The following is a 21,101-nucleotide window of genomic DNA, read 5'->3' as shown; positions in this document are numbered from 1 at the left end:
CTTTGTTTGCTGACACCATGATCTCATTGCCTCTGGAGGAGTAGCCTCGTGCTGAACCAAGTATGGCAATGTTACCGCCATTTACAGAGAGTGCAAGTAGTGACCCAAGTGTAGTAGGAAAGTTGTATTTTCTTCATTCCCTGTAATGTCTTCAGAATGTTTGTCATTCTTTTTCTCATCCACCAGATTCATTCCAATTTCAGATAGTGAGTACCATTTTCATCGTCGATACAGCAGTGAATGATACAGCTGTGAAATTCTTCATCAAATGGAAGAGACTTTACCTGCTCAGGCCTTCCCCCACTGTTCTAGGAGACAGAAGAAGATTCCAGTAAGAGTGTTAATTTATCCTCTTCCTCTTCAAGAGATGATCATGTTTTGGTGTCTCTCTTGAAAAGGTTTCACAACACTTACAGTTCAGTTGTTATAGAGATCACAGCCCAGTTACCAGCAGTTGTGGAAAGCTGATATCCCAGTCTGCCAGTATGTTTGTCTTCCATGGTTAGCACTGCGCCAAAGACCCAGGTTCAATTCTGGCTTTGGGTCACTGTGCGAAGTTTGCACGTTCTCCCCGTGACTGCAGGGTTTCCTTCGGGTGCGCCGGTTTCCTTCTACAGACCAAAGTTGTGAAGGATAGGTTGACTGGCCATGCTAAATTTCCACTTAGTGTCCTAAGATGAGTATGTTAAGGGGATTAGCTGGTAAATATGTGGGTTTAAGGGAATGGTACGTGGCATGGGCCTGGGTAAGGTGCTCTGTCAGAGAGTCGGTGAAGACCCAATGGGCTGAATGGCCTCCTTCTGCACTGTAGGTGTTCTATGAAAAGATGAGCAACTGCATATGTTTACAATGTCCTCCAAGAGAGCAGAGAGCATTGCTGGAGATTGAAGCCTTTATGACAGTAACTTGGATGAGGCAAGGGTAGGAGTTGAATAGAATCTATAAAAGTACAGGAGGTTTACACAAGTTTGAAAATGTAATGTAAATAGTGTAAGAAAATAGTTTAAGATTATTATTAAAAGGCTAATATTATACTTCGTGGTGAGGAGACATAGAATAATATGTTAATAGGCATAGTAATGAGATAATGATGTGTATCAAGATGTAATAGCAACGTCAACAGTCATTTACAAGCCACTGCGAAGATAGACAAGAGAGAGATGTATTTACCCAGTAGCTTAGAATGGACTGTATTGTAAAGAAAGAAGTTTTGAAGAGACATACTGGAGTTACAACCAGGTCACTCATAGGTAGTGTGAAATCTTCTCAATCCAGAACAGAACAAAAGTTATCAGGAGAGAGATCCAAATAGTATTTAAAATGGAAACCAAGTAGCATACCCAAAGTTGCTCACAACACTGGGTTAGATGGTACAGTAAGTAGATGGGAGCTGAAAGTTATAAACTTTGACAGGTTAAGTGAATGGGCAAAACTGGCAAATGGAATTCAATGTGGGGAAAGGTGACATCATTGGACTTAAGAATTTTAGAGTATTTTCTAGATGAGGAGCTGGGAACTGTGGGGGAGAGATTTGAGGGTCCCAGTGCAGACAACTCCAAGAGTCAGAGAATAGGGGCAAAATATAACTTAAAGGCAAATGTAATGTTGAACTTTTCTGAATTTCCTGTTGGATCTATTTGCAATTGTCTTGTTTTTATGACCACTGTTTGTGGTTTCCCCAGAAGCGGAAACATACCCTATCAAATCCTTTCATAATCTTAAAGATCTCCATCCGATCATCCCATTCTCTTTTCTAGAGAAAAGTGCCCAGCCTCTTGAATAATAACTGCAATGCTTTGTTTACATTTTTGAGGGCCTTGTTAAAACTTGCATCTCTAAATTTAGAGATTTGTGTAGTGAGACTTCCAGATCTCGTTACACAGCTACATCTTCTTGTCTAAACAGCATGTGCCCTGCTTATGTTTCCTACCAAGGCACCACCTCATGAAGAAACTACTTCCTGTGGTGAAGATGTCCAGAACAAAGGGCATGACCTCAAAATTAGATGAAGCTATGCCAGTGTTGGACTGGGGTAAACACAGTAAGAAGTCTCACAACACCACGTTAGAGTCCAACCAGTTTATTTGATAGTAATCCCTATCAAATAAACTGGTTGGACTCTAACCTGGTGTTGTGAGACTTCTTACTCAAAATTAGAACAATAACGATGTCAGGAAATACTCCTTCACATAAAGCATAGTGAATCTAGAACCGTCTCCCCGTAAAACATTTTGAGGTTATTTGAAAATTGAGATTGCTAGATTTCTTTTGGTCAAGGCTATTAAGGGCAGGTAAATTAAGATATAGGTAAGCCGTGATCTAATTAAGTGACAGAACTGTTTTGAGGGGCTGAATGGCCCACTCCTGTTCCTCATAGTGAATAAATAAGCATTATTTATCTTTTATCTTTGTTGTTATAAAGGTAATTTTAATCTAATAATTTTACCTCATCCAGAATCACTGACTTATTATGGTGCAAAAGGAGGTCATTCGACCCTTGTATCTGCACTGGTTTTCCTAGCTTAGTGCCATTCTCCTGCCTTTTCCCTGTTTCATTGTGCATTGTTCCTATTCAAGTAATCATCTAATGCCCTCTTGAATTCCTTGATTGAACTACCACCACCACACTCTGAGTGCATTCCAGACATGAATCACTCACTGTGTAAAATAAGTTATTTCTCACATTACATTTCCTTCTTTTGTGAATCAATTTAAACCTGTGCCCTCTCATTCTCAATCCTTTTATGGGTGGGAACATGCCCTGCTAAATTCAAGATTTTACATTGTTTTATTTTCTTACTTAAAATATTTGTAATTCTCAGAAAGTAAAATAATTTTACTTTATTGGTAGATTTCAGCCAAAAAAGGGCACAAAATCAAGTGTTGTAAGTTTCCTCAGATTGCTTTTCCTGATCTCAGTAGAAACTAAATCTCACAACTTCAGTACTCAACCTTTTCACTTCTGCTGCTTCCCACAGCAACTACTAAACTGAACATTGTTTATGTGCCTCAGGGTTTTTAAAAATGATCAGGTGTTGCATTGGAGCTGCAAACTCAGATTATCCTTGTTCAGTACAGTTCCTCCTCTTATGTCGTCAGTCTGTGCTAGAGGTACTTGAAACCTATGAGTTTTTTGGAGGAGTGCCCTCTTGTGAAGCTGCTGTATTAGGTGTGGTCAGTTTTCCAGATTGACATGTGAATGGTGTGGTGCACTGAGCAGATTTTTAAAAAAATCTTCACATAATTTGAGGTGAGGCCTCCTGAAGAGCATCAGGACTTCGAAATGATGTCCAGATCAAGTGTTTATAATATCAAATTTATCAATTTATTTTACAGTCCAAATATAAATTTTATTGATTTATTTTACTGACCAAATATCAATTTATTTTACAGACCAAATATAAATTTTATCAATTTATTTTACAGATCAAATATCAAAGTGAATCTTGAAAATAAATGCCAACAATTTCAGATTAAATAAAAACTGTACTAAGTACATGTAGTAAACATCTGAGACAAGTGTTGGTGTTGTTGAGGCTCTGACTAGGAGCTCCTCCTGCTGCTCTCACACTGACTCTCAGCAGCTGCAGCGCCTTTTCCACTCGGTGCGGCTCGGCCACCGTCCGTCCCGGCACACCCTGCGGGTAGCGGAGAGTCCGGAGAGAGTGCGAGCGGCCGGAGGGCCCGGGGACAGAGAGTGCGAGCGGCCGGCCGGAGGGCCCGGGGACAGAGAGTGCGAGCGGCCGCAGGGCCCCGGAGCGGTGGGTAAGGGGCCCGGGGAGGTCAGGAAGGCAGTATTCACTTTGATCGAGAGCGGAGCCCCAGACCGGCCTGAGAATGTAACCTGGGGGAGGGCGGGGGATAAGGAGATGGAGAGGGGATGTAATGGAGAAGAGAAATTTGGGGGGGAGGGGGGAAATTTGAGGAGGAACAGGGGATGGGAGTGAGGCTGGAGATAGATCGGTACAGATAATAAAATTAACGATTTGTTGATAACAAAGCAAGTTCAGTAAGGATGAGGGACAATGATCCTGTAAACACTTTATTGTTCCTTTTCTAGAAAACTAACATTTCCACAGCTATTTGCAACCTCTCCATCCCTTCCGGCCGGTTTCCTGCAGGGTTAAGTTTAGAGGAATTTCTGCCACTCTCAACAATGAGTATGTAAATCAGATTTTTCACCACTAAATCTTGCAAATAAACTGGGTAAAAATATAACTAATGAGCCAGGAAGTTATTGGTTATTGCATTGAAAAAGCAATCTGTTGAAGGGGCTTATCTGAGAATTCCTTCCAAACAAGACCATGTAAAAATAATTGCCAACTCAGTAAGTATACAGCTGAGGAAGCAGCTCCCATACTGAACAAGCCACCACTAGCCTTACTTCCTCCATTTGCCAAGTTAGGGCATTTCAAAGGCAAATTCTGGGAGGTTTTGTTTGAATAGGAGAATGTTATATTAAACAACACTGAAGATGAAATTATTTCAATTAAAAACATAAGATTGTTAATCAACTCTTGAATAAAGTAGTGTTTTAAACAATGGATGGAACACCTTTTCTGTAATTCATCGGTATCATTAGAAAGTATGAAAATGAAATGGTCCATACAAAACAATTACCTCCTTAGTCATCGTTCGCTGATTTTATTTTGAACCAGAATGAAATGACGTTGTACAGTTGCCATTAAGCAACTGTTTAGTCCCTGGTCCCCATTAATTTTGTTGTGCCATTGCCTCATGCTGCACCTAGTCTTTTTCAATTCAGTTTTAATTGCTAATGTAATTGGTTGTTAGAGATATTAAATCTCCAACAATTAGAAATGACAACAAACTTGTAAAGACAAAATTTGTTGGCAAACTTAGTTTTTTCCCCCATTTTACTACTGAGTCATGTAGATCCCATGTCTTGAAAGGGCCATATAAGAGAATAACTGACAATTGTACTGCCATCTTTAGTTGGCTGCTATTGAATGCGAGTGTGCCTGAATGAGACTATCCATTTTCAGTAATTTCCACACTCTGTGTGAGATGCCTGGCTGTTACTCTGTGCTTTCTATGATGGGTATATTAAATAAAGTGATTCACAATCAGGAGAAATTGGTCGATCAGACTTGTTCTTCCCTGTTCGTGATTCTAGGTTCTGCTATTCTAGTGCACTGTGTTAACAGCATCAGTATGTTTTTCAAATGATGTTGTTTTAACGGTATATTTCTAAACTTGGTGTATTCTTGTTTTCAATTTCTTGAGAGCATGAGTCCACAGCAGAAAACTGCTCAAGAATTGCCAGTAACTTGGAGGCCTCATATTGCCTATAATCATGTCTGGTGTGTGAAATCAGGGGAAAATCTTTGGTGCAAGAAGGGATGAGCTCTGTGTATCTTTGGTGAAATTAGGAGTTAAAGTCTGCATCTGTGCTGAGCAGTTTGTTCCAAGTGTGTGCTAATAGAGAAATGTTGAAGTTCTTGTAACTGACATCCTTTGGTGTGGTCTTGAAATGTTAACAAAAATATACATTGGACAGAATCCATGCTGGAGATTAGTGGTGATGAGTAATCAGTTTCTTGTAAATATGCTTTTAATCAGTGAAGTGATATGGCCATATCCTTTGAATTCCTTCCTTTAGGCCCAAACTTCCCTACTTGGATCACCATTGTGAGACAGGTTAGTTTTACTCTACTGATGATAAAAAGTGTTGTTGCAATAGTAATCCTGTGAGATGAGAGGAGCCACAAGTTCAGACGTTTGGCTGAAGAGCCAAATGTGTGAAGCTACCATCTGTGGGGTTATGACTGAACACCCCTAAGTCAGAATCTCACCTAAAAGCACTCTAAATTGAGGATACCATTTCTGCTCCTTTCAGTGTTAAGGGAGACTAATCACCACATAATAGCTCTAAAAAACAAATGTTTCATTACAATAATTGAGAGCTTTAAATGTTAATTACAAAAATGAATTTTAAGGAATCCCAAATGGTGATTACTTGCACTATGATTCATATGCTAAACAAAATGCAGTTCAGCTAGGTGACATTTTCTGTGTACTGTAATCGTAAGCATGTAAACCACCATGCTGTCTGGTTATTAAATTAGCAAGATTTAGATATATTCTAATGTATTGAGCAAAAGTAAGACAATGGAAAATATTTAACCCTATGTTTACAAGCATGTTTCATACCAAAACATTTGAAAATATTCTCTGATTAATTACTAATTTGCTATTTAGGCAAACAATGATTACTTTGAGTACAAATCAGAAAAGTTCAATATCTCTCAAATTTGAGCGCCTGGAGGGGGAAATTGAGTGCTAATTTAAAAGACTCTGTAATACTACTACTCTGGAAAGAGGCTGACAGGCCACCAGGTTCAATTTTCTTTCAAGTACTATGATTAAATGGCTGAGCCTGTCTTAATATTAACAGAGCATCTTGCTGCTAAATAGGATCAAACAGTTGTAATATGGAAACTATTTTTGTATTAATTTGATCAAACTGTACACAATAAAAAGGAAATTCCAACATGATTTTACAATTTTAATTTAAAATTTAGTAGGTGTGAAGTTATGCATTTTGAGATGTTAGAAAATCTATCCCTTTTGTTATCCTTTCATTGAGCATGAAAGCTTAACTATTTTAAAAATAATGGCATGTAATTATTCAGAACTATAAAAGTAATAGCATGTAATTGTTCAGAACTTAAGAAGTGGAACTGGAAGTGTATTTTTTCTGCTTGCAGGACAGAATGACTGATATACGCCATTCACTTTTGAGGCGGGATGCTTTAAGTGCGGCAAAAGAACTCTTATATCATTTAGATATCTTCTTTAGTAGCCAGCTGCAGAATGTACCAGGTCCACTGGTTGACAAGTCCACCATTGAGCTTGTGGAGGAATTTATATTTCAGCTTTCAAAAGAGCGTAATACTCAGCCAAAAGTAAGTTAAAAGATGCAGACTGTTTGACATTTTCTTTTAAGAGTGATGTAGATTTACAGTTACATGTTTGGTGCGATTTCCGCTTAGTTTTAAAAACGTACATGTTTTTTCTCAACCTACTTATATGGTCTAAAGCTGATATCCTGAATTTTTAATTCAACCCATCAATTATTTGATTGCATAGAAACATGAGAATTAGGAGCAGAATTAGGCAATTCAGCCCTTTGAACCTGCTTCGTCATTCAATCGGATAGTGCCTGATCTCTTCCTGGTCTCAAATCCACCTTTATCTGTTTCCCATATCCCTTTGATCTATTTTTTAAAATCAGAAATGTATCTATCTCCTTGAAACCATTTAATGATTCAGACTCCACCGCACTATGGGGCGGCAAGTTCCAAAAATTCATCACCCTCTGCGAGAAGTAATTCCTCCTCATCTTAGTTTTAAATCTTCTGCCTTTCGACCTGTACCTGTGACCTCTTGTTCTAGACTGCCCCACAAGGGGAAACATTTGTTCTAAGGTTACTCCATCAATCCCTTTTGGTATTTTATGTACCTCGATCAGATTCCCTCTCATCCTTTTAAACTCCAGCAGGTATAAGCCCAAACTGTTCAACCTCTCCTCCTACATCAAGCCTTTCATCCCCGGAATCAATCTAGTGAGCCTTCTCTGAACTGCCTGTAATGCCACCACATCATTCCTCAAATAAGGAGACCAAAACTGGCCACACTACTTTAGATGTGGTGGACAGATAGAAAGAATTTTATGTTCATGGTTATCCAAAACCATTTGTAAACACACAGAAAATGATCAATTTCTTACAAAATGTTTTCTTGAGGCATGTATTTAGTTAAAAATTTTTTAAAAATTGAGCAGTGGGAATTAACATTAAAAATAGGAACTGCAATAGATACGTTGGTATCAGGTAAACGATTCAAGTAAGACCCTTCTTCCGAGCCGTTCCAAAACAGGGTCAAGACATTGATCTGTATGTTTTATCTGTTGATGCTGATTGAGTTGCTATATTTGCCATATAAATGTTTTTTACATTTACTTTTATTATGGTGCCTACTGAGAGAGCTTAGTATTATTCTCTATTGATTACTTTATTTCTTTTCTGCAAGAGGTTGAGCTCATTACAAGAACTGCAGCTACTGGAGATCATGTGCAGTTATTTCCAAGAACAAAGTAAAGATGCAGTTCGACAGATCATCTTCTCTGCACTGTTTGGACCCCAGGGTAATAAAGCAGATGAAAACAGACTGGCGATGTTGGGAAAACTTGTATCCATGGCAATAGCAATCTGCCGAGTTCCCATCTTGGAATGTACGGCTTTGTGGTTACAGGTATGATTCATGATTAGAATTTGAATTTAAAGCTTACTTTTGAGTGTTAAACTTTTAATGATCTCGGGTCACTCCTTTCTCTTCTCTGGGGACTAAATGACCTGGTTTAGATAACGTGTCCTCATCATTTCGCCCTCTGAATTCATGAATTTGCATTGCACCCCTTGTTTAAACTTACTGCAATCATCCTACAAAACCTGTATGTCATACAGAGACCAATGAACACTGCACTTCAAAGTGTGCCACACCAAGATCAATATCACTTTAAAGTTTGTTAGTGTCACAAGTAGGCTTACATTCACACTGCAATTAAATTACTGTGAAAATCTCCTAGTGGCCACACTCCAGCACCTGTTCGGGTATACTGAGGGGAATTTAGAATGGCCAATGCATCCAACTGGCATGTCATTCGGACTGTGGCAGGAAACCAGAGCAGCTGAAGGAAACCCATGCAAACATGGGAACTCTGCACAGAAGTAACCCAAGCTAGGAAGCGAACCTAGGTCCCTAGCATTGTGAGGCAGCGGTGCTAACCGCTGTGCCACCCAATTTAAAAGAAGTTCAAAATGTCCAGTGACAATGAATGCAAGAAGCATAGACAAGTTTTTACCTTCCTTGTACTTCCTAGTTTTATTATTTTATGGGGATGGTGGTGCAGAGCCTGCTGGTTCTGCATTGCATGAAAGAAGTAAATTCTGGCTGCAAGTATATAAGATTGGAGTCCTGAATTTTAATTTTTGTTTGGCTCTAGTTAAATCAATGGCAATAAATATCTGGATTGATTGGCCACCATTGCACTTGCAGCTTTACTTTTTGAAATACATTTGAAATAATCCATTACAATTATTGTATTTATTGCTGTCTAGTCTTGTTCCTGAAATGTTTGGAATTAAATTGCAATCTGTCGTATTCCTTTTATTGGTGTGTTTTAATATTTGTAACTGTGGCTCATTTTCCAGAGAACACATGCAGTATTCTGTGTAAGACTTGCTAAGGTCCTTGCTGAGGACTACTGCATTTTGGTGCCAGGATCAGTGCAGACCTTAAAACGAATTGTTCATGCCAGCCCTCGCTTCTGCTGTCAGTTGATCACGGCAGTCACTGCATTATATGACCTCTCAACAGGTATGATATTGGACATATTGTTAATTATTTTTACCTGAATTTAGTTTTATTTTTCAAAATTTTAATATCAAATATTTTCTGAATCATTTACTCTCTTGCCCTATTCGATAATAGTTATACTGATATCCAATTGAGCAGCATTTGATGGAAAAATAGAAAAAATGTTGTTTTGTCATTTGCCTTTGGTGTCTTTTGCTGCTGAGTTTACTTCTTGTATACATTGCATTTAATCAGAGGAAGTTCCTCTGATTCATGCAGTGTTATCGAAGAAGAAAAATGGTGAAGGATGACTTTGTTTTGCATTGTAATGTATTTTCTCTAAGCCAATGTTTTGTTGCAGATGACCTGATTCCTCCTCATGACCTACTGGAGATGGTTGTATCTTGGGTGTATGATGATCCACGGTTGACACTGATTACATTTTTGAATGGCCCTGCTAACCTCCCCCGTGGCTTTTTGGAGCTTACGCCACTCCCAGGCCTGATACGCTGGTGTGTGCTTGCACCTTTGGCCTACAAAAGGAACTGCAAAACTTCTTCAGCTCAATCCTTAATGAATGGAAACAGTAATAAAATGTGCAAGGAACTTGAAAATGATGTAAAAAATGACTTCAAAATCCTTTATTCAAAGTTGCATTTAAGTGTTCTTCAGGTCCTCATGATACTTCAAGGCCATTTAACAGAAAAGAACTTGTATGGACGTTTGGAGCTCATCATGTTTGACCACGTGGATCGGCTTGTTGGAGACATTAACAAATTAGTTAAAGAACTCAATCTTACAAATCCAGTGAAAGAGATTGAGCTCACATTGGATAGATTAGCTCAGGCCCTGCAAGTTGGTATTGCATCAGGAGCACTACTGTGTACAAGAGGTAAGCAAAGTTGGGTGCTGAACATTTATTGTTACCTTCCTGAGATAATTAAAACATAGAAACTTTTGTCCAGTAAGTGAAATACTTTCGGCAAGTTGAATTCCATTATTTATACTCCTTTATTTGACTCTTGGCCTATATAAAACATGAAACGGAAAATTCTAACAATACTTTAGCATAGTGTGGATTGCGACAAGTTGCCATAATTTCCTTTTGTGGTGAATTCTGAGTCTTAAGTCTGACTAAGCTTAGATTGAATCTTTCCCAGACGATTGTAAGACAGATAGGAACATAGGAATTAGGAGCAGAAGTAGGCAACTTCTGGCCTTTGAGCCTGCTCTGCCATCCAGTCAGATCATGGCTGTTCTCTCCCTGGTCTCAAATCCACTTCCCCACCTGTTCCTTGTATCCCCTTATCCTTTTTTTTATTAGAAATATATCTATCTGCTGCTTGAAATCACTCAATGAAAATTCACCACCCTCTGTGAAAAGTAGTTGTCCCTCATCTCAGTTTTAAATCTACTGCCTTTCAACTATAGTTGTGACTTCTTGTTCTAGATTACCCTGTAAAAGGAAACATTTGGTCTATGTTTACTTTATCAATCCCTTTTAAAGTTTTATATCCTCAATCAGATTCCCTCATCCTTCTAAACTCCAGCGAGCATAAGCCCAAACTTTTTAATCTCTCCTCGTACATCAATCCTTTCACTCCCAGAATCAATCTGATGACCCTTCTCTGAACTGCCTCCAATGCCACTCATCCTCCTTCAAATAAGGAGACCAAAACTGGACACAGTACTCCAGATATGGTCTGTCCAACACCCTATACAATTGCAACAACACTACTCTTACACTCTTGTCCCTCTGCCAACATCCCATTTGCCTTTTTTATTTCATGCTTCACCTGCATACCAATTTTCTGCAATTCACCCACTGCTAACAGTTAGCTCAAGTGTTGCTTTGGTAGATTCTGCAAACGTTTTCCTACTTGACGCCAAACACAAACTTTATATGCTGTAAAATAATTTAGCAAAAATACTGTAATTTCATAAATTTTATATTATCAGCTGATTTTACTATGAATTAATTTGCTTTTCTTTATATTAGTTTGCATTCATCTCCTGTTTAATTTTCTAGATGATTTACGATCTATCTGCTCTGCACTTCCACATAACAAGTAAGTATATAAATATTTTGTTTATGAAGTTAATGGATCCCTTAATTTCTTGGATAAGCATTGGATCTATTAATTTCTTGGATAATTGGTGTTCCAACTTGAGTACCAATAAACTTTGAAGATGAATTTTATGTGCGAACAAATACTAAACGTATACAAGTAATATCCTCTGTGTAGTTTAAAATAACACAATTTACATTAAACACTGTGAAAAGAGGAAATTAAAACTCCTGTATAGGGCTAACGGGAGGACTTTGAATAGTGTGGATGAGCAGAGGGATCTAGGTGTATGTGTACATAGATCCCTGAAAGTTGGGAGTCAAGTAGATAAGGTTGTTAAGAAGGCATACGGTGTCTTGGCGTTTATTGGCAGGGGGATTGAATTTAGGAGTCGCAGCGTCATGTTGCAACTGTACACAACTCTGGTGCGGCCGCACTTGGAGTACTGTGTGCAGTTCTGGTCCCCACATTACAGGAAGGATGTGGAGGCTTTGGAGAGGGTGCAGAGGAGGTTTACCAGGATGTTGCCTGGTATGGAGGGGAGGTCCTATGAGAGAGGCTGAGGGATTTGGGGTTGTTTTCGCTGGAAAGAAGGCGGCTAAGAGGGGATCTTATTGAAACATATAAGATGATTAGAGGTTTAGATAGGGTGGATAGTAATAGCCTTTTTCCTCTGATGGAGAAATCTAGCACGAGGGGGCATGGCTTTAAATTAAGGGGTGGTAGTTATAGGACAGATGTCAGGGGTAGGTTCTTTACCCAGAGGGTGGTGAGGGATTGGAATGCCCTGCCTGCTGCAGTTGTAAATGCGCCTAGTTTGGGGGCGTTTAAGAGATCCGTGGATAGGTTTATGGACGAAAAGGGATTGGTTTAGGTTAGTGGGTCATTGTTTTGTAACTGGTCGGCGCAGCATCGTGGGCCGAAGGGCCTGTTCTGCGCTGTAGTGTTCTATGTTCTATGTATATACCCTTAATACTAAAAAGCTTTCATTCTTGTCAATGAAAAATGTCTTTCAAAGATGCAGTATCCAATGAGCTTTTATCATAATTAGCTGTGCCTTTATCTTGTGATCTATACTAACTTTTAATTAAATTTTAGCAATAATAGCTTGTGACTGTAGTTCTACACTTTAGTCACAGACTGAAGTACGGGACAGATTTATCAAGCTGGTTCTGAATATTTATAATCCTTTAGGTATTTTGGCTAATGACAAATGTTTGGAGGTGTAAAAAGATCAAAAATTACGTATTTCAAAATAACATTGAAATGTCTTTTGTTTGGCTGCAATGAATGATTTAATCAAATAATGCTTTCGTTAAAGTTTTTCCTTACCTCTCTGAACTGGGTAATTTCATCCCATCACACGTGAGAGATTTTTCAATCATAGTGTATTCTGAGGGTGTACATTTTTCAGATTTGTCAGCGTGCAATCTATGGATTGAGATGAGTTAGGAGTATGTATTTACTCATCCCGTGATGATTTGTGGATTTCTTTGCTTTGTCCAAAGAAATTTGAATGAAGCTAGAGTTTGAATTCTCAAAACTTTAATTTCCAAAATGGATGAATTGATAAAATATTACAATTTTGTTGAGTTCGCTATAGAAACTGATGATGTTTAAAAGAAATTTAAACCTCGAGTTAATAGCTGAAAAGATTAAGACAAGATTTCACATTTTAAAACTTTTACTTGAATAAACAATTTTAAAAAAGCATGATTGACTAAATACTATTTTCTTTTTGTAGGCAACGTAAACTTTTTAAACTATAGAAAGTGCAGTTTCCCTTTATGATTATCACCAATTGGACTGTCCATGGAATTGCATTCCTTTTAGCAAACTCCCAGCTTCCTGTGGGTTCCCATATCACCAAGCAGTAATTCTGAGTGACCGTCTCCAAGAGCATTCTTCAGTTTTGAGAGATTTTTAGAAATCCACAACTTGCAGTAAAGCTTGATTCTTCTTCCACTGGCCATGACAGGAAGAATCTCCTGGCATTCTTGGAAGGTTGCAAGATGCATTCTCTTGATCCTCTTATTTTGGCTGTGGGGTAGCTCACAAATGCAAACAGCCTCTTTTCCATGCTGAATATAGTAGCCATCAGTCTGATGTTTAATGATTTGTAGGGAAGTCCATAACCTGATCTCAAAAATGGTTTCTCCTGCCACTTTCCCCTTACAAATGTAGAATACGTTAAACTTGCATCCAAGTAGAGCTGCTAATTAATTATTATTGACCCCAACCCCCTTTTCTCTTAGAAGTAAATGGACAGTTCACAACACAACTGTTTCAACCCTCTATCTACAACACCTTTCTTGGATTTGGGAGACTCAGGGTGTACTCTGTAAACTTAGAGACTGGCATCTTCTTAGTAAAACAATCTAATCTTTTCTTTGATCTCTAACAGTCAAACCACTCAGGATTACTGTCAAGCAGTTGGCAGAACTGGTATCGTGGCTGACTTCATTTGTCATAACTTGAAAGCTGCAGTTCCAAAATGGGATTTTATAAAACCTCACCATTGTGATGATTTACTTTTCTATTAGGAACTTGGTCAAAAAAAGTAGTATGTGTGAACAGAAACAACTGTTACGTGAGAGGTAACAGTAAGAATAACAGCTGTGCACGTTTTTCAGTTGGTTGTGAAGGAAACCAAGGCTGTTTATTGAGTGTTTTTTTTTAGTCAATCATTACTTTTGATTATATTCAGTTAATGAATCACGTTTGAGACTTAGTTTTCAAATTATATATAAAAAAAATTATGAACATTGAATACATGGCATAATGTCTCTCAATTTATAACAACTTACATTCATTTAAGATGGTATAAGTCAGCTGATGTAGTGAGTGTGCTCCTGGTGCTCACTCCAAACTTATGACTTTTTGTCCATTAATTTTGAAAAGCAGAAAACTGGCACTTAACTATGGGAACCAGCTGGTGATTGGGAAGTAAAATCGAAATACTGCAGAGGCTGGTGATTGGAAATAAAAGCAAAGTATTGAAATAACTCGCAGCATCTGTGCATAGAGAAACAAAATCCAATATGACTGTGGAAGAGAGGCAGGAATGTAATGCGTTTTATGCTTGTGGGAGGGGACAGCAGCAGCAGTTGGGGCAAAAGACAAAAGTTCAGGGATAAATTAGGGGAGATTAAATGACAAAGATGTCATGAAACTGAAGGCAAAAGGAGTGGTAATGATAGTACTCAAGAAACCAATTCAACTTGGGTGGCTCCAACGCACCCCTCTTGATGAACTCAATGCATTCTACGCTCGTTTTGAGCAAAAGATCAGTGAGAGCATGCCCTCCACCCTCGAAGAACCAGTACCTGAGGTCACCATTGCAGATGTCAGAGCTGATTTCTCGAAAGTCAACAGAAAGAAAGGACAGGCCTGGATGAGCACTCAGATCCTGCGCATATCAGCTGACAGTTATTTACAAACATCTTCAATCTCTTTCCAACAATCTGAGGTCCCTATCTGCTTCAAGAAGATGACCATTATCCCAGTACCTAAGAAAAGCCAAGCAGTGTGCCTTAATGACTATCGTCCAGAGGCTCTGACATCCATCATTATGAAGTGCTTTGAAAGGCTAGCCATCGCATGAGTCAATTCCAGCCTGGATCCACTACATTTTGCCTACTGCCGCAACAGGTCCACAGCAGATACCATCTCCCTGGCCCTGCACTCAATCCTGGAACATGTAGATAACAAAGACACCTATGTCAGACTCCTATTAATTGACTATGGCTCAGCCTTCAACACCATTATTCCTACAAAACTCATCTCCAAACACTGTGGCCTGGGCCTCAGCACCTTCCTCTGCGACTTGATCCTGAACTTCCTATCCTAGAGACCACAATCAGTAAGGATAGGCAACAACACCACCTCCACGATCATCCACAACACCTGTGCCCCACCAGGCTGTGTCCTCAGCCCCCTACTATACTCCTTATACCCCAAATTCCCCTCTAACTTGATTTTCAAGTTTGCTGACGACACCAGCATAGTGGGTTGAGTCTCAAACAATGATGAGACTGGGTACAAGAATGAGAGAGAATCTGATGAACTGGTCTGGTGACAATAATCTCTCCTTCAATGTCAACAAAATAAAGAAGATTGTCATCAATTTCAGGAAGCGTAGAGAACATTCCCCTGTGTGTATCAACGGGGACAAAGTGGAAATGGTTGAGAGCTCAAGTTTTTAGGTGTCCAGATCACCCGCAACCTGTACTGGGCACCCCCACCACCCCATGCCAACACTTTAGTTAAGAAAACCCACCAATGCCTCTACTTTATCAGAAGACTAAAGAAATTTGGCATGTCCATTATGACTTTCATCAACGTTTACAGATGCACCATCGAAAGCATTCTTTCTGGTTGTATCACAGCTTGGTATGACTCCTGCTCCGCCCAAGACTACAAGAAACTAAAAAAGGTCATGAATGTAGCCCAATCCATCACGCAAACGAGCCTCCCATTCATTGACTCCGTCTACACTTCCTGCTACCTCGACAAAGCAGCCAGCATAATTAAGGACTCCACTCACCCAGGACATTCTCTCTTGCATTTCTTCTGTCAGGAAAAGGATACAAAAGTCAGAGGTCATGTACCAACCGATTCAGGAACAGCTTTTTCCCTGCTGCTGTCAGACTTTTAAATGGACCTATCTCACGTTAAGTTAATCTTTCTCTATACCCTAGGTATGACTGTAACACAACATTCTGCAGTCTCTCCTTCTATGAACAATATGCTTTGTCCATATAGCGTGCAAGAAACAAAACTTTTCGCTATGCTAATACATGTAACTACATAATAAATCAAATCATCAGTCTATTCATGGTTTATCAATAAAGTGATGTAAGGGATCATCAACACAGCTGTTGGGCAACACTTGAAAGGCACTCGATATTTTAAAGTCTGAGTCCTAACAAAATTCTGGCAAAAGTACTGAAGACTCGGTGCTCCAAAACTTGCCACGCTACTAGCCAAGCAGTTCCAGTACAGTTACAATACTGGCATCTGCCTGGCAATGTGGAAAACTGCCCAGTTGTGTCCTGTACATAAAAAAAGGACAAATCAAACCCAGCGAATTGCTGCCCCAACAGTCTACTTTCAATGAGTAAAGGGGTCTTCAACACCACTTTCAAGCAACACTTGCTTAACAGTATCCTGCGCACTGAAGCACTGTTTGGGTTCTACCAGAGTCACTCAGCTCCTGACCTCATTACAGCCTTGGTTCAAACATGGCCAAAAGAGCTGAATTCCAGAGGTGAGGTGAGTGTGACTGCCCTTGCCATTGATGTGGTCTTTGATCACTTTGGCATCAAGAAACCAAGAAATTGGAGTCTATGGGAATCAGGGGAAAACTCTCCACTGGTTGGAGTCATATGGAGCAAGGTGGTTGTGATGGTTGGAGGTCAATCATAGTTCCAGGACATCACTGCAGGAGTTCCTCAGGGTAGTGTCCCTGGTCCAACCATTTTCAGCTAATGATTGTACAATGTTCACTATTCACGATTCCTCAGATACTGAAAGCAGTCCATGTCCAGATGCAGTCCTGGACAATGTCCATGCTTGGGCTGACAAGTGGCAAGTAATATTCATGCCACACAAATATCAGGCAGTGACCATCTTCAACAAGAAAATCTAACCATCACCCCATGACATTCAATGGCATTACCATTGCTGAATTTCTCCATTATCAACATCCTTTGGGGTTACTTTTGACCAGATACTGAACTGGACTTGCCATATAAATGCTGTGGCTCCACAAGCAGGTCAGAGGCTAGGAATCATGCATAAAGAACTCGCTTCTTGACTCCCCAGGCCTGTCGACAAGGCACAAGTCAAAAATGTGATGGCATACTGTCCACTTGCCTAGATGAATGCAGTTTCCAAGAAGCTTGACACCATCCAGGGTAAAATAGCCCACTTGGTTTACATTTGTTCCATAAACGTTCCACAAGCATTCCACCACCAACTAAGTAAGTGCTGTACACAAAATGCCCTGACAGCACCTTCCAATCCCACAACCACTAATGTCTTGAAGGACAGTATTTCTCTACGTCACTTAACATTCTGACTTGGAAATATGTTTCCATTTCTTCAATGTTGATGGATAAAAATCCTGGAACTCTTTCCCTTACAGCACTATGGCAGTTCCCATACCTTGGGAACTGTAGCGGTTTACGAAGACTGCTCGTCATCACCTTCTCGAGGACAATTGTGAATGGGCAATTAATAAAGCCCATAAATAAAGAAACACAGGACTGGTACAAAGTAGTGTGAATAAAATCTCTGCAGAGCAGAAGGAAGCCATTTGAGCCATTGAGTCTGCACCGACTTTCCAAAAAGTATCTTACCCAGGTCCTATCCCTATAAGCTCACAAATTCAAACTCATTAATCCTCCTAACCTACACATCCACATCTAGGGATACTGTAAGGGACAGATTAGTATGGTCAATCCACCTAACTGCACGTCTTGGACTGTGAGAGGAAACTGGAGCACTTGGAGGAAACCCATGCAGACATGGAATAGCAGAATAAAGGTCAACGCTGTCTGGTGAGAACAAGATGCCGACTGATACTGGGGTTAGGGGCAGCAATAACATTTAAAATGGAGGACAGAGTTCATGGTCTGAAGTTATTGAACTCATTGTTGAGTCTAGCAGGCTGTAAAGTGAAGATGAGGCACTGTTCCTCTAGCTTGCCTTCGGCTTCAGTAGAACACTGTAGCAGGCTAAGGACAAAACTGTGGCAGGAGAGCAAAATGGTGAATTGAAATGGTAAGCAACCAGAAGGCTGGGGTGATGCTTGGTGTTCTGCAACAGTGCAAAGGAGCCTGCATTGTGAATAGCAGTTGAAGTATAAATAAATGGATGCTTCACCTGGAAAATGTGACTGATTTAAAGTTTTAAATTTATTTATTACTGTTTCAAGAAGGCTTACATTAACACTGCAATGAAGTTACTGTGAAAATCCGTGAGTCGTCACACTCTGGCACCTTTTTGAGTACACTGAGGGAGAATTTAGCATGGCCAGTGCACCTAACCAGCACATCTTTCAGATTGAGAGAGGAAACCAGAGTGCCTGGAGGAAACCCATGCAGACACGGGGAGAATGTGCAGACTCTGCAGAGACACTGACCCAAGCCAGGAGCAGAACACAGGTCCCTGGCACTGAGGCAGCAGTGCTAATCACTGTGCCACCATGCCACCCTTGGGAAATATTGAAAGATGTAGCTGGTGTGGAGGAACAAATGGCGGGCATAGTGGCCTACTGATTTTAAATAAGACCAAAACTCTCTGCATCTGAATTTCACGAAACCCTTCCCTGCATGAATTTGAGACCCTGTTTACCTCATGTGCCACATCTTGGCAGCTAGCAATGCTCCAAATCCACCCCATCTTCTGCTGAAGCCCAGGATTTCCTTGCCCAGAATTTTTCCTGTCTTCCACATCAAGATCCTGCAGTCTCTCTCAGTGCAGTATAATCCCTCAAATGCTGCTTCGAGAATTCGTGTGCTTTCATGTCCTATTGCCCCAGATTCCAAATCCTTTTCCCAACAATTCCAGAAATGAGAGAGTGTTCCTGGAATCTCCCATTTCCGTATTCCTTGGAACCAACCCCAAGATGTTCACCTCAAAATATTAGATTCTGTAACCCCTGTCAAGTATGATCGATGGAAGCTTGTGTTTTCATTTTATGGGATTATAAATTCCATAGAATTACCATAGTAGATTTTTGAAAATGAGGTTTCCTTTTTTTGATTCTGAGAATTTCATTAGATGTATCTTCAAGAAAACCTCCATCTCTGAATCTGTTTCCTATTATAAATGTATAAATATTTAACATTTGTGACGAATCAGTTTATTCCAATATAATCCATTAGAAAAATTACAGCAGGAAGAGGCCATTCAGCCCATCTTGTCCATGCCAGCCCAAGGACATCCAGGTGTCCTTTCTAATTCCACCTTCCTGCACCCGGCCTGTAGCTTATAGCATTTAAGATACTTTTTTGTGTACGTTATTAGCATTGAAATTCTGATGGCTGTGAATTTAACATGCTATAGCATGGTACCATCCAATAGAAATTGCTGACTAGCCACAGAAGTGGCTACAGTGACACTTTTTTAACCACACAAAGTAATCATAGTGGAAAATTTAATACATAATTTAGGAAACTGTGTATTTACTTAAACGTCTCACACCACTCAGTTACCAACAAAGCAACTAACAATTTAAAAAAACACTTGCACACACTGCTTTTCATTTTACCATTTTACTAATGAATGTTCAAGTTAAAATACACCTGCAAATGCCATGCAAAAATGAGGATTGGGATCACATGAGTCATGACAGCATTTATCACTCATTTTTATTTACTAATTAGAAATTGAATGTGGCTCATTTTGAATAAGAGTAAATAAATGTGAGCAAGATATTTAATCATTTGCTCATAATTGGTGTTAAAATGTTAAGTTCAAAAGGTTATTAATTAAAGGTGAAGAAACATGTTTAGGTACTAATGATTTTTGTTTTCTTAACAGCTTGCTTCAGTTGGTCTTAACTGGACCAGTACAACAATCTCAACATACTGCACTGCCACCAGGATTCTATCCACATATCCATGCTCCACCTTCTGGATATCCTATGTATTCAACCCACCCAGTGCAGACATATATGCCGGGTATGGCTTTTTCATATAGACCAATCCGATAAAGGATTGTCCATTACAATGAATTTAATGGGCTACCTCCTTGGATATGTATACTTATTCAATCAAACCAATTGTGGAATATTGTTTCAGTACCTTTTTTACTGAAAATTTGTACTATCAGTGAAGATAAAATGGATTGGTCGCAACCTACTGCGCGTTTTATATTTCTTAATGACGTTTACAACTTTTATGTACAGAAATAACATGGTTGAGACTTTTTCATATCTAGGAAGCTACCACAATTTTAAAAGGCAAAAATTTTTAATTGCATCCATTTATTAATTATCTGTAAATTAATATCGTTTACTTGCGTACATTGTCAAATTTTGTTGTCTACAGAACCTTTTTATATAAAGGGGTGTTTTTAAAAAAGTGTCTTGTGTTCTCTTGTGTGCTCTGATGATGAATAGTTATTCCAGGATTAATAGATGTACGAGGCAAGTCTTTTACACAGAGGCGGTGGCTGGCTGGAACTCGCTGCGGGAGAAGGTAGTAGAAGCAGACACGATAGTGACTTTCAAGGGCGTCTTGACAAATACATGAATAGGATGGGGATAGAGAGTTATGGTCCCCGGAAGAGTAAGGAATTTTAGTTCAGTCGGGCAGCATGAGCAGTGCAGCCTTGGAGGGCTGAAGGGCTTGTTCCTGTGCTGTAATTTTCTTTGTAAATCTCCAGTGGTTGTTTCTGGGTCTTGTATAGCAATAACACTTTCTTGTTTCAATTTTTTTAAGTTAACGCATCTTGTGAAGCCACTGTACATTTTAAGTCCACATTGCTTCTGAGCGAGTAGCTAGTATAGGTGTTCTTACTCAGACCAGTGTTTGTTTACTGAGGACATTTTTTTCACTTTTGGTCCTTAGTCCTCGCTTAGGTTTAAGGGGATAAATGGTCTTATCCATGTTGGTTTGAGATGAGACGTATGAAAATTAA

General features: G+C 39.4%; 1 protein-coding gene across 4 annotated transcripts; it reads left to right on the top strand.

The window, feature by feature from the left end:
- The first annotated feature begins 3,666 nt into the window (after positions 1-3,666).
- Positions 3,667-20,535, top strand: ints15 (integrator complex subunit 15). 4 transcript variants are annotated; one of them, XM_080206655.1, is made up of 8 exons: positions 3,667-3,761; positions 5,624-5,661; positions 6,732-6,929; positions 8,056-8,277; positions 9,237-9,402; positions 9,743-10,273; positions 11,411-11,450; positions 20,001-20,535. In XM_080206655.1, exons 3-8 carry the CDS (start codon positions 6,738-6,740, stop codon positions 20,170-20,172), a joined length of 1,323 nt encoding a protein of 440 aa, XP_080062781.1. In that variant the 5' UTR covers positions 3,667-3,761; positions 5,624-5,661; positions 6,732-6,737; the 3' UTR covers positions 20,173-20,535. The 4 variants fall into 4 exon arrangements, with proteins under 4 accessions (XP_080062781.1, XP_080062783.1, XP_080062780.1 ...); XM_080206657.1 differs by lacking the exon at positions 5,624-5,661 and having other exon boundaries at positions 6,737-6,929; XM_080206654.1 differs by lacking the exon at positions 5,624-5,661.
- The last annotated feature ends 566 nt before the right edge of the window (positions 20,536-21,101 follow it).

This window comes from Carcharhinus amblyrhynchos, chromosome 18, assembly GCF_965287045.1.
Source record: "Carcharhinus amblyrhynchos chromosome 18, sCarAmb.v2.hapA, whole genome shotgun sequence".
Classification (NCBI taxonomy): Eukaryota; Metazoa; Chordata; class Chondrichthyes; order Carcharhiniformes; family Carcharhinidae; genus Carcharhinus; species Carcharhinus amblyrhynchos.
This window is presented reverse-complemented; position numbering and strand designations above follow the sequence as displayed.